The following is a 14782-nucleotide window of genomic DNA, read 5'->3' as shown; positions in this document are numbered from 1 at the left end:
TATTTTTTTTAAAGAATCTACTAAAGGAAGATTCCTTGCAATTTGTCTATTTGCAATTTTTAGAAAACTTGTAGTTTTGTACTCAATATTTGTTGGACAGGATAAGTTGTTGATTTCAATCATACACTAAACAATATCGTAGTTCTCAATATTATGCTCAGTGGAGCTTCAAATAAGCAGGAATATGCCTGAATAAGCTCAAGTTACTTTGGAGTGGAAGTGCTTGCGACAAAGATAACAATAATATTACACCAATGTAAAGGAGCAACTGGTAGTCATCAGCAGTACCAAGTCCTTGCCTTTTCTTACTTTCTGCTCTGAATGGAAAATAAATCATGAAGGTAAAACAGAAAAGATTCATGGTGAACTTGACCTCCTCAGTTGACAGCTGAAAGCTACTGACAACTCAAAATCAGTAGCAGTATCAGGAATAAAGACTGTTTCCAGGCAAAGGTTTAAATTAGCAGAAAAATATCTTTCTGTCTAAATCATCAGGATAAGAAATTATGACTTGCTCAAAGGATGAATAATAAAAGGCACAGCATAGTTCATTATAGAATGAGATACCTTGAGATTCAAAAGATTATTAGTAATTTGGTACATGCTGCAGTAAACTATTTATGTTGAAATTAAAGAAGTGCCAGGTTGCCTGGTTGAATCTTAGGGGAAATGTGATAATTATTGAGAGGACAAGCATTAACGAAAAAATTAATCATAACCTTGAATCAATATTATCGTCAAGTGTTTTTCCAATTTCTCTTAAAAAATGCATTGCCACATAGCAAAGCATTTACGCTTTAAGAACAAGCAAGAGGCAGTTTTCAATTTGTGAAATACTGGCAAACCTCGAGTTTTTAATCTTTGAAAGTAAATGCTCAAAATGTAAACTCAGAAATATAAGAGGTAATAAATTGTATGTAATAAGTAATTCTACATTAAATTAAACTGAAAAGGTAAAACAGGGGAACATGGCTGCAAACTAATAAATTACAAATTTAGAACTTCCCATGTGAGCTCTTAATTCATATAGCGACCAAAATATGTGATAGGTTCTGAGATAGAGTCATGGAGACTAAAATTCTGGAATTATTTATGGCTGCTCCTATGAGTAGATGACAATGCAACATTTTCTAGAAAGATGAGTAAAGTGCCAGATGTCATTCCTTTTTTATAATTATCTTGTCAACTATGGACTGGTTGGACCATAGGGTCTGTTTCCGTGCTGCATGACTCAATGACTCTATAATTGACTGTCCACAGGAAAGTCGTTTCCTATTAATCTTATTAAAATACTTGCCAATTTTAAAAACATGTAAGGAATCTCCTCAGCCTTCTTTGCTCTAATTGAATGGTCCCAAAACCAAATTTCCTCCTCATAATATAGTTTTTGATCCCTGATTTCCTTTTGATAAATCTATACCATATACATCCTCTTGCTTTAACATCCTGTCTAGTAATAGTTTGATTTTCCATTCTTCCCACCAAACTAAAAAATTACATTTCATCTGATATTTTCCCCACTCATTTATCTATGACATTTTTTAGTTTCCAAGGCAGACTTGCAACTTGCTTTTCCACCTATCTTTATTTCAGAAACTTCAGCTCCATTACATTTGGTTCATCCATCCAAGTTAATTTAGCATGTAAACATTTGAGGTTCTCTGCAACAAACTAGTAGTTACAGTCCGCCAATCTGAAAATGGCCCATCTATTCCAACACACTATTTTCTGTTAGTTAACCAATCTTCTAAGCTTGTTGACATATTACCACCAACACCTTGGGATTTTATCATATAGCAATTCTTTATGGGGCACTCACTGAATGCCTTTTGAAATGTAAATACACAATATTTCTCCTTCCTCTTTAACAACACTGTTTAAAGCATCCTCAGAGAGCCCAAATTAAACTATCAAACACAATTTTTCTCCATTATTTTATGCTGACTGTGCTTGATTATACTTCGTTTCAAAACCAGGGTGGCATGATGGACCAGTGGTTAGCACTGCTGCTTCACAGTGCCAGGGACCTGGGTTCGATTCCACCCTTGGGTGATTGTCTGTGTGGAGTTTGCACATTCTCCCCGTGCCTGCATGGGTTTTCTTCAGGTGCTCCGGTTTCCTCCCACAGACCAAAGATGTGCAGGTTAGGTGGATTGGCCATGATAAATTGCCTGTAGTGTTCAGGGACGTGTAGATTAGGTGGGTTATAGGGGGACGGGTCTGAGAGTAAGTGTGGACTTGTTGGGCCAAAGGGCCTGTTTCCACACTGTAGGGATTCTGTGAAAATGCCCTGTAACTACTTCCTACACTTTCCCCATGAGATGTTAGGCTTACTAACCTATAGCTTCTGTCTCCCTTGTTTCTTGAATAGGAATCTTTTATTAGGGGCTTTTAATCCACTGGGATCTTTCCTGAACCTAGGGAAGTTTTGCAAGATTGCTACCAATGAATCAATTAACTCTGCAACCTCTTTTTTTAAGAGCTGAAAATGCAGGACAGGTCTGAATGACTTGTCAGCATCTGATTCCAAAAACTGTCGAGTACTTTATCTCTAGTAATAATATTTAACCTTACTCCTCTCTTTTATACACGACTTGCTATTATTTGGGTGTTTTTAGTCTATTCTATCATGAATGCAAATGCACCGCTCACACTTGCAGGTCACCCCTCACCATGTGTCAGAGTAGTGAGCCTCAGAGTGCTAATGGAAAATTGTTGAACTGTGCTGCTTTATTACTGGAATTAGCTTGCTATTCATTGAAGATAATCAAAGGTTGATTTTAGCTTAGAAAAGGGTGCATTTCAGATTAGAAAACCTAGAGATTGAATGTTTTTGGGCAGTTTGGAGGAGACCTGACTTAGGTCAGAAGCAAATATATTTTCTCTCCCAAAAAAGTAATATAGATCACCAGTTACATCAGGGGAAAAGTTTTGTTGGTGTTATTTTCTTACCAGGAGTGTTTGGTTCAAAATCTGCAGTTTATTAAAGAGTTGAGAAAGTCTAAGCTCTTAGTTTTGTGAGTGTTTGTGTAAGGAGACTTCACAGTTCACAGAAAAGAATGGAAGATCAGTTACGTTGAATTTAAAGATTTAATCTTTAAATGTCGTAGAAGGGTAATTGCTCTGGATTTGAATTGCTGCAAAGTAGTGGTATTGCAAAATGGAGTGAAATGTTGTTTTGCTGGGTATTAAGATGTTTTTCTAACTGTTTACCTTGGGTTTTTTTTTGTCTTTTGTGTGATAAACTGTTGTTAAAGAAACTCTGCAACTACACTTCAGTAGTAGTAACAAAAGAAACGTGTATGATCTATCAGATGAACATTGGCAAAGAAACCTCTGGCTGATTGCAACCGACTTGCCACCTTAGCTGATGAATCCTCTTTGTCGAGCACCAGATAGAAGAAGAACTGAGGGTGGCAAGAGCATGGAATGTAGTCTGAGTAGGGGTTGTAAATGCCTATCTCCAGGAGTGACTCAGTAGTACCACTACTGACTAAGCTGTCTGAGTCTCAATGGACACAGCTGCTAGTCTGGCCCTGCAGCAGGAGTTAACAGAACCAACAAGAGGGAAAAACCTACTTGATTCGGACGTTCCTAACCGAATCTGTCCATGTCATTATTGGCAGGAGTGATCACCACACAGGCTTTGTGAAGACAATGTCTCATCTTCACATTGAGGATACCTCCACTGTGTTCTGTGGCATTATTACTGTGGTTAAAGGGGTAGATTTAGACCAGATCTAGCAACTCAAAACTGTGATCTGGAGGTGCCGGTGTTGGACTAGGGTGGGCAAAGTCACAAGTCGGACGACACCAGGTTATGGTCCAACACGTTTATTTGAAATCACAAGCTTTTGGAGCATAGCCCCTTTGTCAGGTGAAGTGAGTGTGCTTCTCTCTCACTTCGTCTGACAAAGGGGCTACGCTCTGGAAGCTTGTGATTTCAAATAAACCCGTTAGACTCTGACCTGGTGTCGTGTGACTTCTAACTCAAAACTGGGCATTCATGAGTTATTGTGGGGCCATCAACAGAAGCAGAAATGTATATGATCACAATCTGCAACCTCATGGCTGGCATCTCACCTCATTCTACTATTACAATGAGACCAGAGAATCAAGCTTGGTTCAAAAAAGAGTGCAAGACTGCACGCCAGAAAAAGCACCAGGCATACCTAAAAATGAGGCATAACTGAAGCAATAACACAGGACTCCTACCAAGTCAGACAACAGATGCAGCATGTGATGACAGAGCTAAGCAATCCCACAACAAGCTCTGTAGTACTGCCACATCCAGGCATGGAAGGTGATGGACAATTAAACAACTAACTGGTGGAGGAGGCTTAACAAATATCCCCATTTTAATGGGGAGCCAAGCACATTAGTGCAAAAGAGGAAATTGAATCATTTGCAATCATGAATGGAGGATCATGCTCAGCTTTCCAGCAATTCCACATGATATCAAGAAATATTGAAGGCACTGGATACTCTAAAGGCTAGGGGCCCTGATAATATTCCAGCAGTAGTACTGAATACATGGCATTCAGAACACAGCAACAACACTAACCAACAAGATGGAAAACTGTCCAGGATATCCAAGTTACAAAAAAAAAGAAACAAATCCAACTTAGCCAATTGCATCAGTATTCTCTCCATCATTAGCAAGGTGATGGAAGGTGTTGTTGACAGTGCAATCAAACAGCACTTATACGCCAATAACCTGGCCACTGAGGATCGGTCTGAGTTCCACCAGGGCCATTCAACTCATGATATAATTACAGTCTTGATTCAAACATGGATCAAAGAGCTGAACTCAGAGCTAAGGCAAGAATGATTGCCTTTGACATCAAAGCAGCATTTGGCCAAGTGTGGCATAAAGGACTTCTAGCAGACTGAAAGTCAAAATTAATTAATGGATGCAGTCATATCTAGCACAAAGGTGGACAACTGTGGATGGTTGAAGGCCTATCATCTCAATCCCAGGACATCACTGCAGGGGTTCCTCAGTGCAATTTCTGAGGTCTAACCATCTTTAACCACTTAATCTTTTCCTCAATCATAAGACCAGAAATGAGGATGTTCTCTCATGATTGCGCAATGTTCAATTCCATTTGCAACTACTCAAATATTGAAGCAGTCTGTGTTCCTTTCTTGGAAGTCCAAGAAAATGTTCAGGCTTGGACCTGAAGTAACATTTATGTGGCTTATTGCCAGGCAATGACAATCTCCAATAAGAGAGAAACTAATCATCTCTTCTTGACTTTTAATGGTATTTAGATCATTAATTTCCTGGGAGTTTTCATTGACCAGAATCTGAACCTGACTGACCACATAAAGACTGTGGCTAGAACAGCAGGTCAGAGACTGGGAATTCTAAGACAAGTAATTCACCACCTCGCTTCCAAATCCTTTTCACCATCTTCAAGACACAAGTCAGGAGTGTGATGGAAATCACTCCACTTGCCTGGATGCGTGTAACTCCAACAACATTTAAGAAGTTTGACACTGTTCAAAACAGAGAAGCCCACCTTAAACAGTCATTCCCTCTACCACTGATGCATAGTGGCAATATTGTGTACGATATTCAAGATACACTAGCAACTTATCAAGCTTCCTCTACAGCACGTTTCAGATCCGTGATTTACTTGGAAATATATTACTGTTCCTTTGGTGTCATTGGGTCATAATAGGAACAGGCAACAAAGACTGGCCTGGCCAGTAACACCTACATCCTGTGAAAGAATAAGAAGTAGGTATACGATTCAACAAACAGAATGCACATTTAGGCTATTATGTTAAGATTTTTTTGTACTTTATCTGAGAATCTTTAATATTTAGGTTTCTCAGGAGGTTTTGTGTTTCACCTTTAAGAATTATAGTTCAAGAAAAAAACAGAGTTGAAAGCTTATCAAACGCAGAGACTTCCAGGTTATGGTGCTGGTTTGAGAAATTATAGAAAGACTGTCATTGCCAATTAAGATGTAACTGAAGGGGTCTACTTTGATCAACATGTGGAGGGGTAGGGAAGGGAGTAAGAGGGAACTGTGATATTTCTCAACAGGAGACAAAGAATTCCATAATAAAATATTATGGAACATGCATTTATGATGTAATCAAGCTCTTCAACTGCCTTCTGTCTCTGGTGGGGTCCAGCATCCATCTACTGTAAAGAATAGGACAGGATTAGTGAGGCACCAATATGAATACCAAACAGAAATGGCAGTGGTAGTGGTTTACAGGGTTTGCTACTGAGATGTTTCTGGAAATTCTTGTATATATTTAAATATTTTCTATGAATCTTTGCTGTTAGTCTGCTGCAAAAAGCTGGACAAAGCCAGAGGATTGGAAATATTATAATTTTGATGTCAATTTGTTCAATAAATAAATGCCATCTGTTAAAAGTTTCATAAGTAAATTATTCAAACATTAAATATATGTTAAAACACAATTAATGTAATACAAAATGCCACAACAGTTCATTAAAAATTCAGTTTGGAGCCAAGGTTGGTGCGTATGTCTGATTTATTTGCTCATCTAGAGGCAAATGTGATTGGTTAAGCTAGAAATAAACAAGAAATTCAAACAATGATCCCAGAAATGAAAACAAACAGAACTTCACTTAAATACATAGCTTTGAAATGCTCAAAAATCATATCTGAGCAGCAATTATTTTTATGCTTTTAATAGATGTAGTTGTCTGTGGGCCAGGTCAACACTTTATCACCCATCCCTAATTGACCAGAGGGCAATTAAGAGCATTATTGAGAGTCTGGAGTCACATAGAGGCAAACCAGGTAAGGATCGTATACTTTTCCTTCCTTAATAAATATTTGTCTCAGGTTTTGGATTGCTATTACAGTGACATTGCCACTTTGCCACCGCCTCAACATTAAAGCACTGCAAAGACCCCAACCGTATGAATATTCTGCCTAAGTATTGGCTGGTGTTCTCCTGATGTATCCTGGCCCATACTGCTTTTCAATTCACTTCTACTTCCTCTTCAAACCCACTTCAACTGAACCCAATGCTGTTAATAATTCCCATCTCAGTACTAAGGGGATTCAGTATTTCATTGCCTCATTTTTTTCTAATTTTATTTATTTTGCATTAAGTTACAAAGCACAGTAATGCACGTTGTTCTATGAAAGGTGTTATTAAAATAGAATATTGAAATAAATGTCACAATAATTTTACAAATATAGCAATCATCCAAGGAGGTTCTCAATATATAAAACTAGTAGACTCACTTGTACTCACTAGATCTTTACATATTTTCAAAAGTTAGAGTTGTTCTTACCCTTCAAATCAAGTGGTATGTATGTGGACAGGGAGACAGAGCTACTACTTACAATAACAAAACAAATTGCTGAAGAAACTCAGCAGATCTGGCAGCATCTGTAGAGAGAAAGCAGGGTTAATTGAAGAGTTATTGGATCCAAAACACTGACTCTGCTTTCTTTGCACAGACGCTGTCAGACCTGCTGAGTTTCTCATGCAATTTCTGTTTTCGTTTCAGATTTCCAGCATCTGTATTTCTTTGTTTTATACTATTTAGAATATTTGGACTTGTTGGTTAACACCTAGTAACTATTACTGAAAATTTATTTAGTGTAGTTTGTTGAATCTACGAGATTAAATTATGTTGGGAGTCACTGTATTACATTGGTGAAGATGCTCATCTTTAAGATCATGTTTCAAAAGGAATAGGAAAAAGGTTGGTTTGCCAATGATCATACAAGTAAGGAATTTAAAACATAGTTAACACTAGAAAATCAAAACCCATTAATGATTCCAAATCTCTATTCTCAATTGAGAACAACTTTTTAAACTTGGGATTTAAGTCAATCTAATTTACAGCTCATTATATAACATTATTTGATGAAAACATTACCATTACTTTACTTCATAACTTCTCAAAATGTAATACGCACTTACTTAATCGGTTGTGTTTTATTTATTGGCAGATACATTATTTCAAGGGTTTGTGAATTTGATAATTAAACAAAGAACATGTACCAACACAGGAGTTCAAGTGCGAGTGAAACAAGGCCATTCAACCAATTCACTCATGACAGTAAATCAAAATTATTCACAGGAATTTACCCACCCCCACCACCTCCCCACTTCCCGATGGTTTCAAGGTCTTTGCTATAAAATATTGATGATATTTTGTTTGGTTAAGATAAAGACTAGTTTAGCCTTAGTTTTACCACTGTATTAAATATGAACTTCTCAGTTGGGGTTCGCAGCAGGTTAATATCTTGTCCTTTTAAACCTATATTTTAAGAGGTAATCTATCTCTAATACACAAAAAAGTCACCCACACATATAAAATGACTTAATGAATTTGATTTGAGCAGTTTCTTACAAGCTGTGTGTTTACACTGAACCAGAGTGGCATTTTGGCTTGCTTTTCCAGAAGGAAGTTAGCATGTCAGTTAGAATAATGTTTAGATAGAGCTTTGAGCTCTTTAATTGTTGAAGCAGAAACTACTAAAATGAGATTCAATAAGTGGATGAAAGAAAAGAGGGTAGAGAATTTGGGAAAATATGTTTTTACTTGCTTGTTAGGTTGGAATAAAGAGTGACATTGTCTGCCTGTCCCAAATGGCCTATTTCTGTGCTGCTTATTTCTATCTTTACTTGATATGAAAGAGCTGCCCAACACTTGTAATTATCAGTGACTTTAATTTTTGTGCTTTTAAACTTGTGGACTGAAATGAGAAAGAACTGTTTTAAAAACAGTTTGTAAGGATTTGCAAGGACTGCTGCATGTTTTGAAAAGCAAATAACCTGGCACTCATTGCCAAGGGGCTGTGCACAAATGGAGCACTGATTTGCGACAAGAAGCTGAATGGTTTGTGGGCTAGTGATCTGTTATCAATGTCAAAGGTCTTCTGCCTGCCAACCATGTGATTGGTTGTCAGGTAGTTGAACAGCTTGGAGCTACAAACCAACACCAGCCCAGGTGTTGTACACTGTAGAAAAACCTACTTTATGCCTGAAGAAAACCAGTTTACCTTTCCTTCAACAGTTGTTGTATTCTGTAACTTTTACTTAATAAGCCAGAGATATCAAGTAAGACTGAATCAGTCATCAGGAAATAGCAAGAACTACAGATGCTGGAGTCAGAGTCAAAACAGTGTGGAGCTGGAGGCACACAGCAGGTCAGGCAGCATCAGAGGAGCAGGAAAGTCGATGTTTTGGGTTTACACCCTTTATTAACTATGATTTCCCCTTCACGAAGCCATGCTGACTCTGCTTGATCATATTATGTATTTGTAAATGCTCTGCTATTGAATCCTTTTTAACAGACTTGAACATTTTCTTAATGACAGATGCTCAGCTAATTTGCTGATAGTCATATTTCTTTGTCCACTGCCCTTTTAGAAGGTCAAAATGTCCACCCCAGTCCAATACTGGCATCTCCATATCATGGCTTCCCTTTTATAAGTAAAGGTGTTAACAGTGACAGTTTTCCATTCGCCGGATGTTTTTCAAAATTGAAGGATTGTTATAAGAATACCACTAATATATCCACTCCCTGTGTAGCTATTTCTTTTAAAGTCCACAGATGCATTCATAGGAGCATAGGAACAGGAGTAGGCATTCAGCCCCTTGAATCTGTTCCACGATTCAATGAGTTCATGGCTGATCTGTGGCCTAACTCACAAACCTGTCTTTGGTCCATATCCATTAACTTTGTTTAACAAAAATATGTCTATCTCAGATTTACAATTAACAACTGATCCAACATCCATTGCCATTTGTCATCATGTCCATGGGACTTATCAGTCTTTAACCCAATTAGAAGGGTCCAGACCTGAAACATCAGCTTTCCTGCTCCTCTGATGCTGCCTGGCCTGCTGTGTTCATCCAGATGTACACCTTGTTATCTAGTTTCCCTGGTACATCTTTTTAAGTGATATTTCTTGAATTTATTTCCTCTCCTCCTTGGTCCCTTGATTACACATTTTTGGAATGGTATTTGCATCTTCTTCTCTGAAGACTGACTGGAAACAATTATTTCAACTACTTTTTTCTTGGTTCCTGATTATATCCCCAGTCTCCTTTTCTAAGGGGCCTATGTTCACTTTGGCTTCTCCCTTCCTTTTTATATATTTAAAGAAGTTCTTGCTGTCCATCTTGATATTGCTTCCAAGTTCACACTCACAGCTTATCTTCTCCATTTTTATTTTTTTTTATTCCTGCAGAGAACTGGAAGAATTTGAGTGATGTCTATTACATTCTATAAGATCTTCTTACCACATTACTTCTTTGATGCATTCCAAGCATTTATATAGTGTTCAGAGTTAGCAGCTTGGAAGCTGTCCTTGCTTAAGACAGGCATTGTTGTAATGGCAAACCTGCCGAATTAGACACCCAGAGGACCAGACTAATGCTGTTGGGGACAAATCCGACCAAAGCAGCTCCCTGCAAGCCATAAACTATTCTGACTTGAAAATATACTACCATTCTTCCACTGATGCTAAATCAAAATCCTGAAACTTCAACAAAAGCAGTTTTTATACCTATGCCGTTTGGACACCAATGATTCAAGAGGGCAACTCACAACCACCTTCTTAATCACAATAAGGGACGGGTAAGAAATTTCTGACCCAACCAGCAGTACCCAAATCCTGTGAAAGAATAAATTTTAAAAAGATAACTGTTTAAATAATAGTGTAATCTTTCCTAAATATTGGATGAGAGTCTGTGAAACCATATTCATTTCTTTATAAAATGAATTTAAACTTGAAGTTGTGCAACTTAATCATTATAATACATATGATGTCACATTTAATTTCTCCCTGTGTGATTACATTAAGGAGTTGCACAGAAAATATTATTGCACGATTAACAGTACTTCAATATATAATCATAAAACTGCAACAAAACTCGAAAGTGACCTACCTGCTATAGATAGTAGCTGCATTGTCAAAAGGAATTTCACATGTTTCATCATCACTTTCACAGGAGGATATAAGCTGTGGACATAAATGCACAGTTGTAAGCACTATATATTTTATTTGATATAGAAACTGGAAAATGAGTTTTGAATGTTGTGCCGTAGGGAAAGAACTAGTTGCTTCTTTGAATGACCAAGTAAAAGTGGAACAATGTGGAGCCACTTATTGGGTACAAACAGCATTTGAGAAGTTGGGTTTGATATTTTTATGGGATACACTGCCAACAGACATTTTTTGGATAAAGTACTATTCAGCAACAGCTTTTGCATTAGTTTTAAGTCACAATTTTGTCACAAAACTGAGAGAAGAGGGCAGGGTACTCAAACTTCCAAAAGCTTGCAAGAAAGCCGGATCTGAAAGTGGAAGAAAGCAGCATTTAAAAGACTTGCAAAGAGAATTTTCCGGCTACCAAACTGAGGATCACTGTAACGAGCAACAATATCTTACCACAAAAAAAAGAGCAGTGAGAAAGTCACATCATTCTCCTTGTGGTTTGACTCATGATCTACAAACTCTTTTCCTTTTCGCTTATAATTTCCACCCACAATCTTCTTGCAAACTGTGTCTCTCGTCCATCCTATATTTGTGAATGAATGTATGTGCATGTTTGGATTTAAAGGTATCATGGTTTAAATTTGCTTATTATTATTACTGATTCACGTTGATACATGTTTAAGGATAAGTTTGATATGAGTCTTTGATTTTCTATTCGTTAATGAAACCTGGTGCGAATTTATTTTATCTTTGATAGTGGTCAGCATCAACTATAAATAATCATATTTCACATTTGTAATGGCTCATGGAGTAGTGAGGCTTGATTTTCAGTGCACTCGTCCCATCAGCGTCACGACAAAGATTTGGGACCTCATTTTGATTCTTTGAACAGAGACAATATGAGACTTAATGTTATATCGCAAAGGATAAAAGGCAGATACCAGATTTCTCATACAATAAATAATGGCATTGGAAGTAGCTAAAACGATCCTCGAGAAGGTGGAGGTATCCCTGATTGTTTAACAAGATTTATGAAATCTGAATTATCAAAGGAGTTTAAAAAGGGAATTTCCTGTAAAGCTAAGAAGGCAGATATAATTAACAGGGTTCAAGACAAATAAAAACTGCATATACTGGAATCCAAGGTGAACAAACAGGAGGCTGGAAGAACACAGCAAACCAGGCAGCATCTGGAGGAAAGCAGCAGTCAAAGTTTTCGGTAAAACCCTTCTTCAGGACTGGGTGTAGGGGTAGGGGGAGCTGCAGATAAAGAGAGGGGTGGAGGCGGAATGGTAGAGATAGGTGGACCCTGGTAGTAGGTATGACCTGTTTAGTCAATGGGAGGGATGAATCCAGTTGGTGGTTGGAAGGCAGGGTCAGAAGGTGGGATGGAAGAGTGGAGGTCGGGCTGGAAGAGGAGCCAGGGGATGGATGGGAAGGTTATTTGACATTGGAAAACTCAATGTTGAGTCCTCTGGGCTGTAGGGTGCCCAGTGGAAGATAAGGTATTGTTCTTCAATTTTGTGTTGCGAGTCGCTGCAACAATGGAGGTGGCCAAGGACAGGCATGTCGGAGGTGGAGTGGAATGGGGAGTTGAAATGGGCAGTGACTAGGAGGTTAGGTTGGCTGCTGTGGGCCAGGTGAAGATGCTTGGAGAAACGGTCACCTAGTCGACATTTGGTCACACATACGTAGAGAAGACCACATCAGGAGAACTGAATGCAATAGACAAGGTTGGAGGAGATGCAGGTGAAGCTCTGTCTCACCTGGAAGGACTGTTTAGGGCCCTGAATGGAGGTGAGGGAGGTGGTGTGTGGGCAGGTGTTGCATCTTTTATGGTTACAGGGGAAGGTGCCCGGCAGATTGGAATGGTTGGTGAGGAGTGTGGCATAAACTAAGGAGTGGCAAAGGGGAATGGTCCTTATAGAAGGCAGAGAGGGGTGGGGAGTGGAAGATGTTCTCGGTACAGGGGTCTAATTGAAGTTGGCGGAAGTGTTTGAGGATGATACCTTGGATGCGGAGGCTGGTGGGGTGGAAAGTGAGGTCAAGGGGTACCCTATCTTTATTATTATTGGTGGGGATGGTGGTTAAGAGTCGTGGAGCAGGGAATGGAGGAGGTGCAATGCAGGGTTATCTGGATGACAGAGGGAGGAAAGAGCATTATTTGAAAAAGGCAGACATCTGATGCTTGGGAGTGGAACGTCTCCTCATCACAGCAAATGCGACAGAGACAGAGGAATAGGGAAAACGTGATGGAATTTTTGCAGGATACAGGGTGGGAGGAAGTGTAGTCTCCCAAAAGGAGCAATGGCCTAGTGGTATCATTGCTGGACCGTTAATCCAGAAACCCAAATAATGTTCTGGGGACCCAGGTTCAAATCCCTCCATGGCAGATGATGGAATTTGAATTCAATAAATATCGGGAATTAAGAATCTAATGATGACCGTGAATCCAATGTCGATTGTCGGAAAAACCCATCTGGTTCACTAATGCCTTTTAGGGAAAGAAATTGCCATCCTTACCTGGTCTAGCCTACACGTGATTCCAGACCCACAGCAATGTGGTTGACTTTAAACTGCCCTCTGGGCAATTAGGGATGGGCAATAAATGCTGCCTCGCTAGCAACACCCTAATCCCATGATTGAATAACGAAAGAAAAGGCTAGGTAGCTATGGGAATCTGTGGGTTTATAGTAAATGTCGGTCCGTAAACTGCCGCCAGAAATGGAAATGAGGAGGCCAAGAAAGGGGAGGGAGGTGTCTGAGTTAGACCAAGTGAATTTGCGGGCAGGGTGGAAGTTGTTTGCAAAGTCAATGAACTGCTCCAGTTCAATCTGGGTGCAGGATGCAGCACCGATGCAGTTATCGATGCAATGGTGGAAGATTTGGGGAACAGCGCCAGTGTACGTACTGAAGACAGACGGTTCAACAAAACCTACAAACAGGCAGGCATTGCTGGGGCCCATGTAAGTGGCCATAGTAACCCATTGGATTTGGAGCAAGTGGGAAGAATTGGAAGAAAAGTTATTGAGGGTGAGGACTAGTTCAGTGAGGAGGAAGAGGGTATGGGGGGGGAGAATCTGGATGGGTCTATTGGAGAGGAAAAACTGAGGGTCTGTAGGCCGTCCTTGTGGGATATAAATGTGTATAGGGATCAAATGTCTATTGTAAAATGAAGCGCTGGGGGTCAGGGAACTGGAAGTTACCAAAGAGGTGGAGGGCGTGGTTTGTGTCCCAGATGTAGGTGGGGACTGCCTGGACCAACGCGGACAGAATGGCGTTGAGGTAGGAAGAGATGAGTTCAGTGGGGCAGGAGTATGCGGAGTCGATGGGTTGGCAGGGGTAGTTGGGCTTGTGGATCTTCGGGAGCAGGTAGAACTGGGCAGTGCAGGCTGGGGCGACTATAAAGCTGAGTTTGGTGGAAATCCAAGAGAGGCCAAGTAATCCAACCAGCAAGTTAGTGGAGATAGTTATGATTAAATTACAAATAAAACACCTTGAACGTGAAAGGGAAATGGAGCAGCTTGAGAGGGAGAAAAAACAAACACTGAAATTGAAAAAGATGGAGGTGAAAATACTTGAACTTGAGGAAAAAGTGAGTGAGAGAAAGAGGATTTAAAAGGCTAAAATTGCAGACTCATGAGACAGAAAAGGATAAAGACAGGACTATGAAAAAAGCATACCGGCTTAAAAAGCCACTGGTTGAAAAAGGAATCCTCAGATTCAGAGGAAGATTTTGATAAGGAAAACCTGTGCTATAATCTAAATGTCAGTAAGAAAATGTTTAAATTTGTGCAGTTCTAATCAAAATTTCAGGACAA

General features: G+C 39.3%; 1 protein-coding gene across 2 annotated transcripts in view; it reads right to left on the bottom strand.

Moving 5' to 3' along the window:
• The window catches only part of LOC109916763 (nucleophosmin-like), a 45896-nt gene that overhangs the window by 6367 nt on the left and 24747 nt on the right, over positions 1-14782 (bottom strand). For both annotated transcript variants that reach the window (XR_007264826.1, XM_020516498.2), the window contains exon 2: positions 10912-10985. Coding sequence is in view for 1 of the 2 variants with exons in the window: in XM_020516498.2 (XP_020372087.1) it covers positions 10912-10963 (52 nt within the window). In the remaining variant the exon portion in view is untranslated. The remainder of the gene's footprint in view (positions 1-10911; positions 10986-14782) is intronic.

This window comes from Rhincodon typus, chromosome 26 (genome assembly GCF_021869965.1).
Source record: "Rhincodon typus isolate 14 chromosome 26, sRhiTyp1.1, whole genome shotgun sequence".
Taxonomy (NCBI): Eukaryota; Metazoa; Chordata; class Chondrichthyes; order Orectolobiformes; family Rhincodontidae; genus Rhincodon; species Rhincodon typus.
This window is presented reverse-complemented; position numbering and strand designations above follow the sequence as displayed.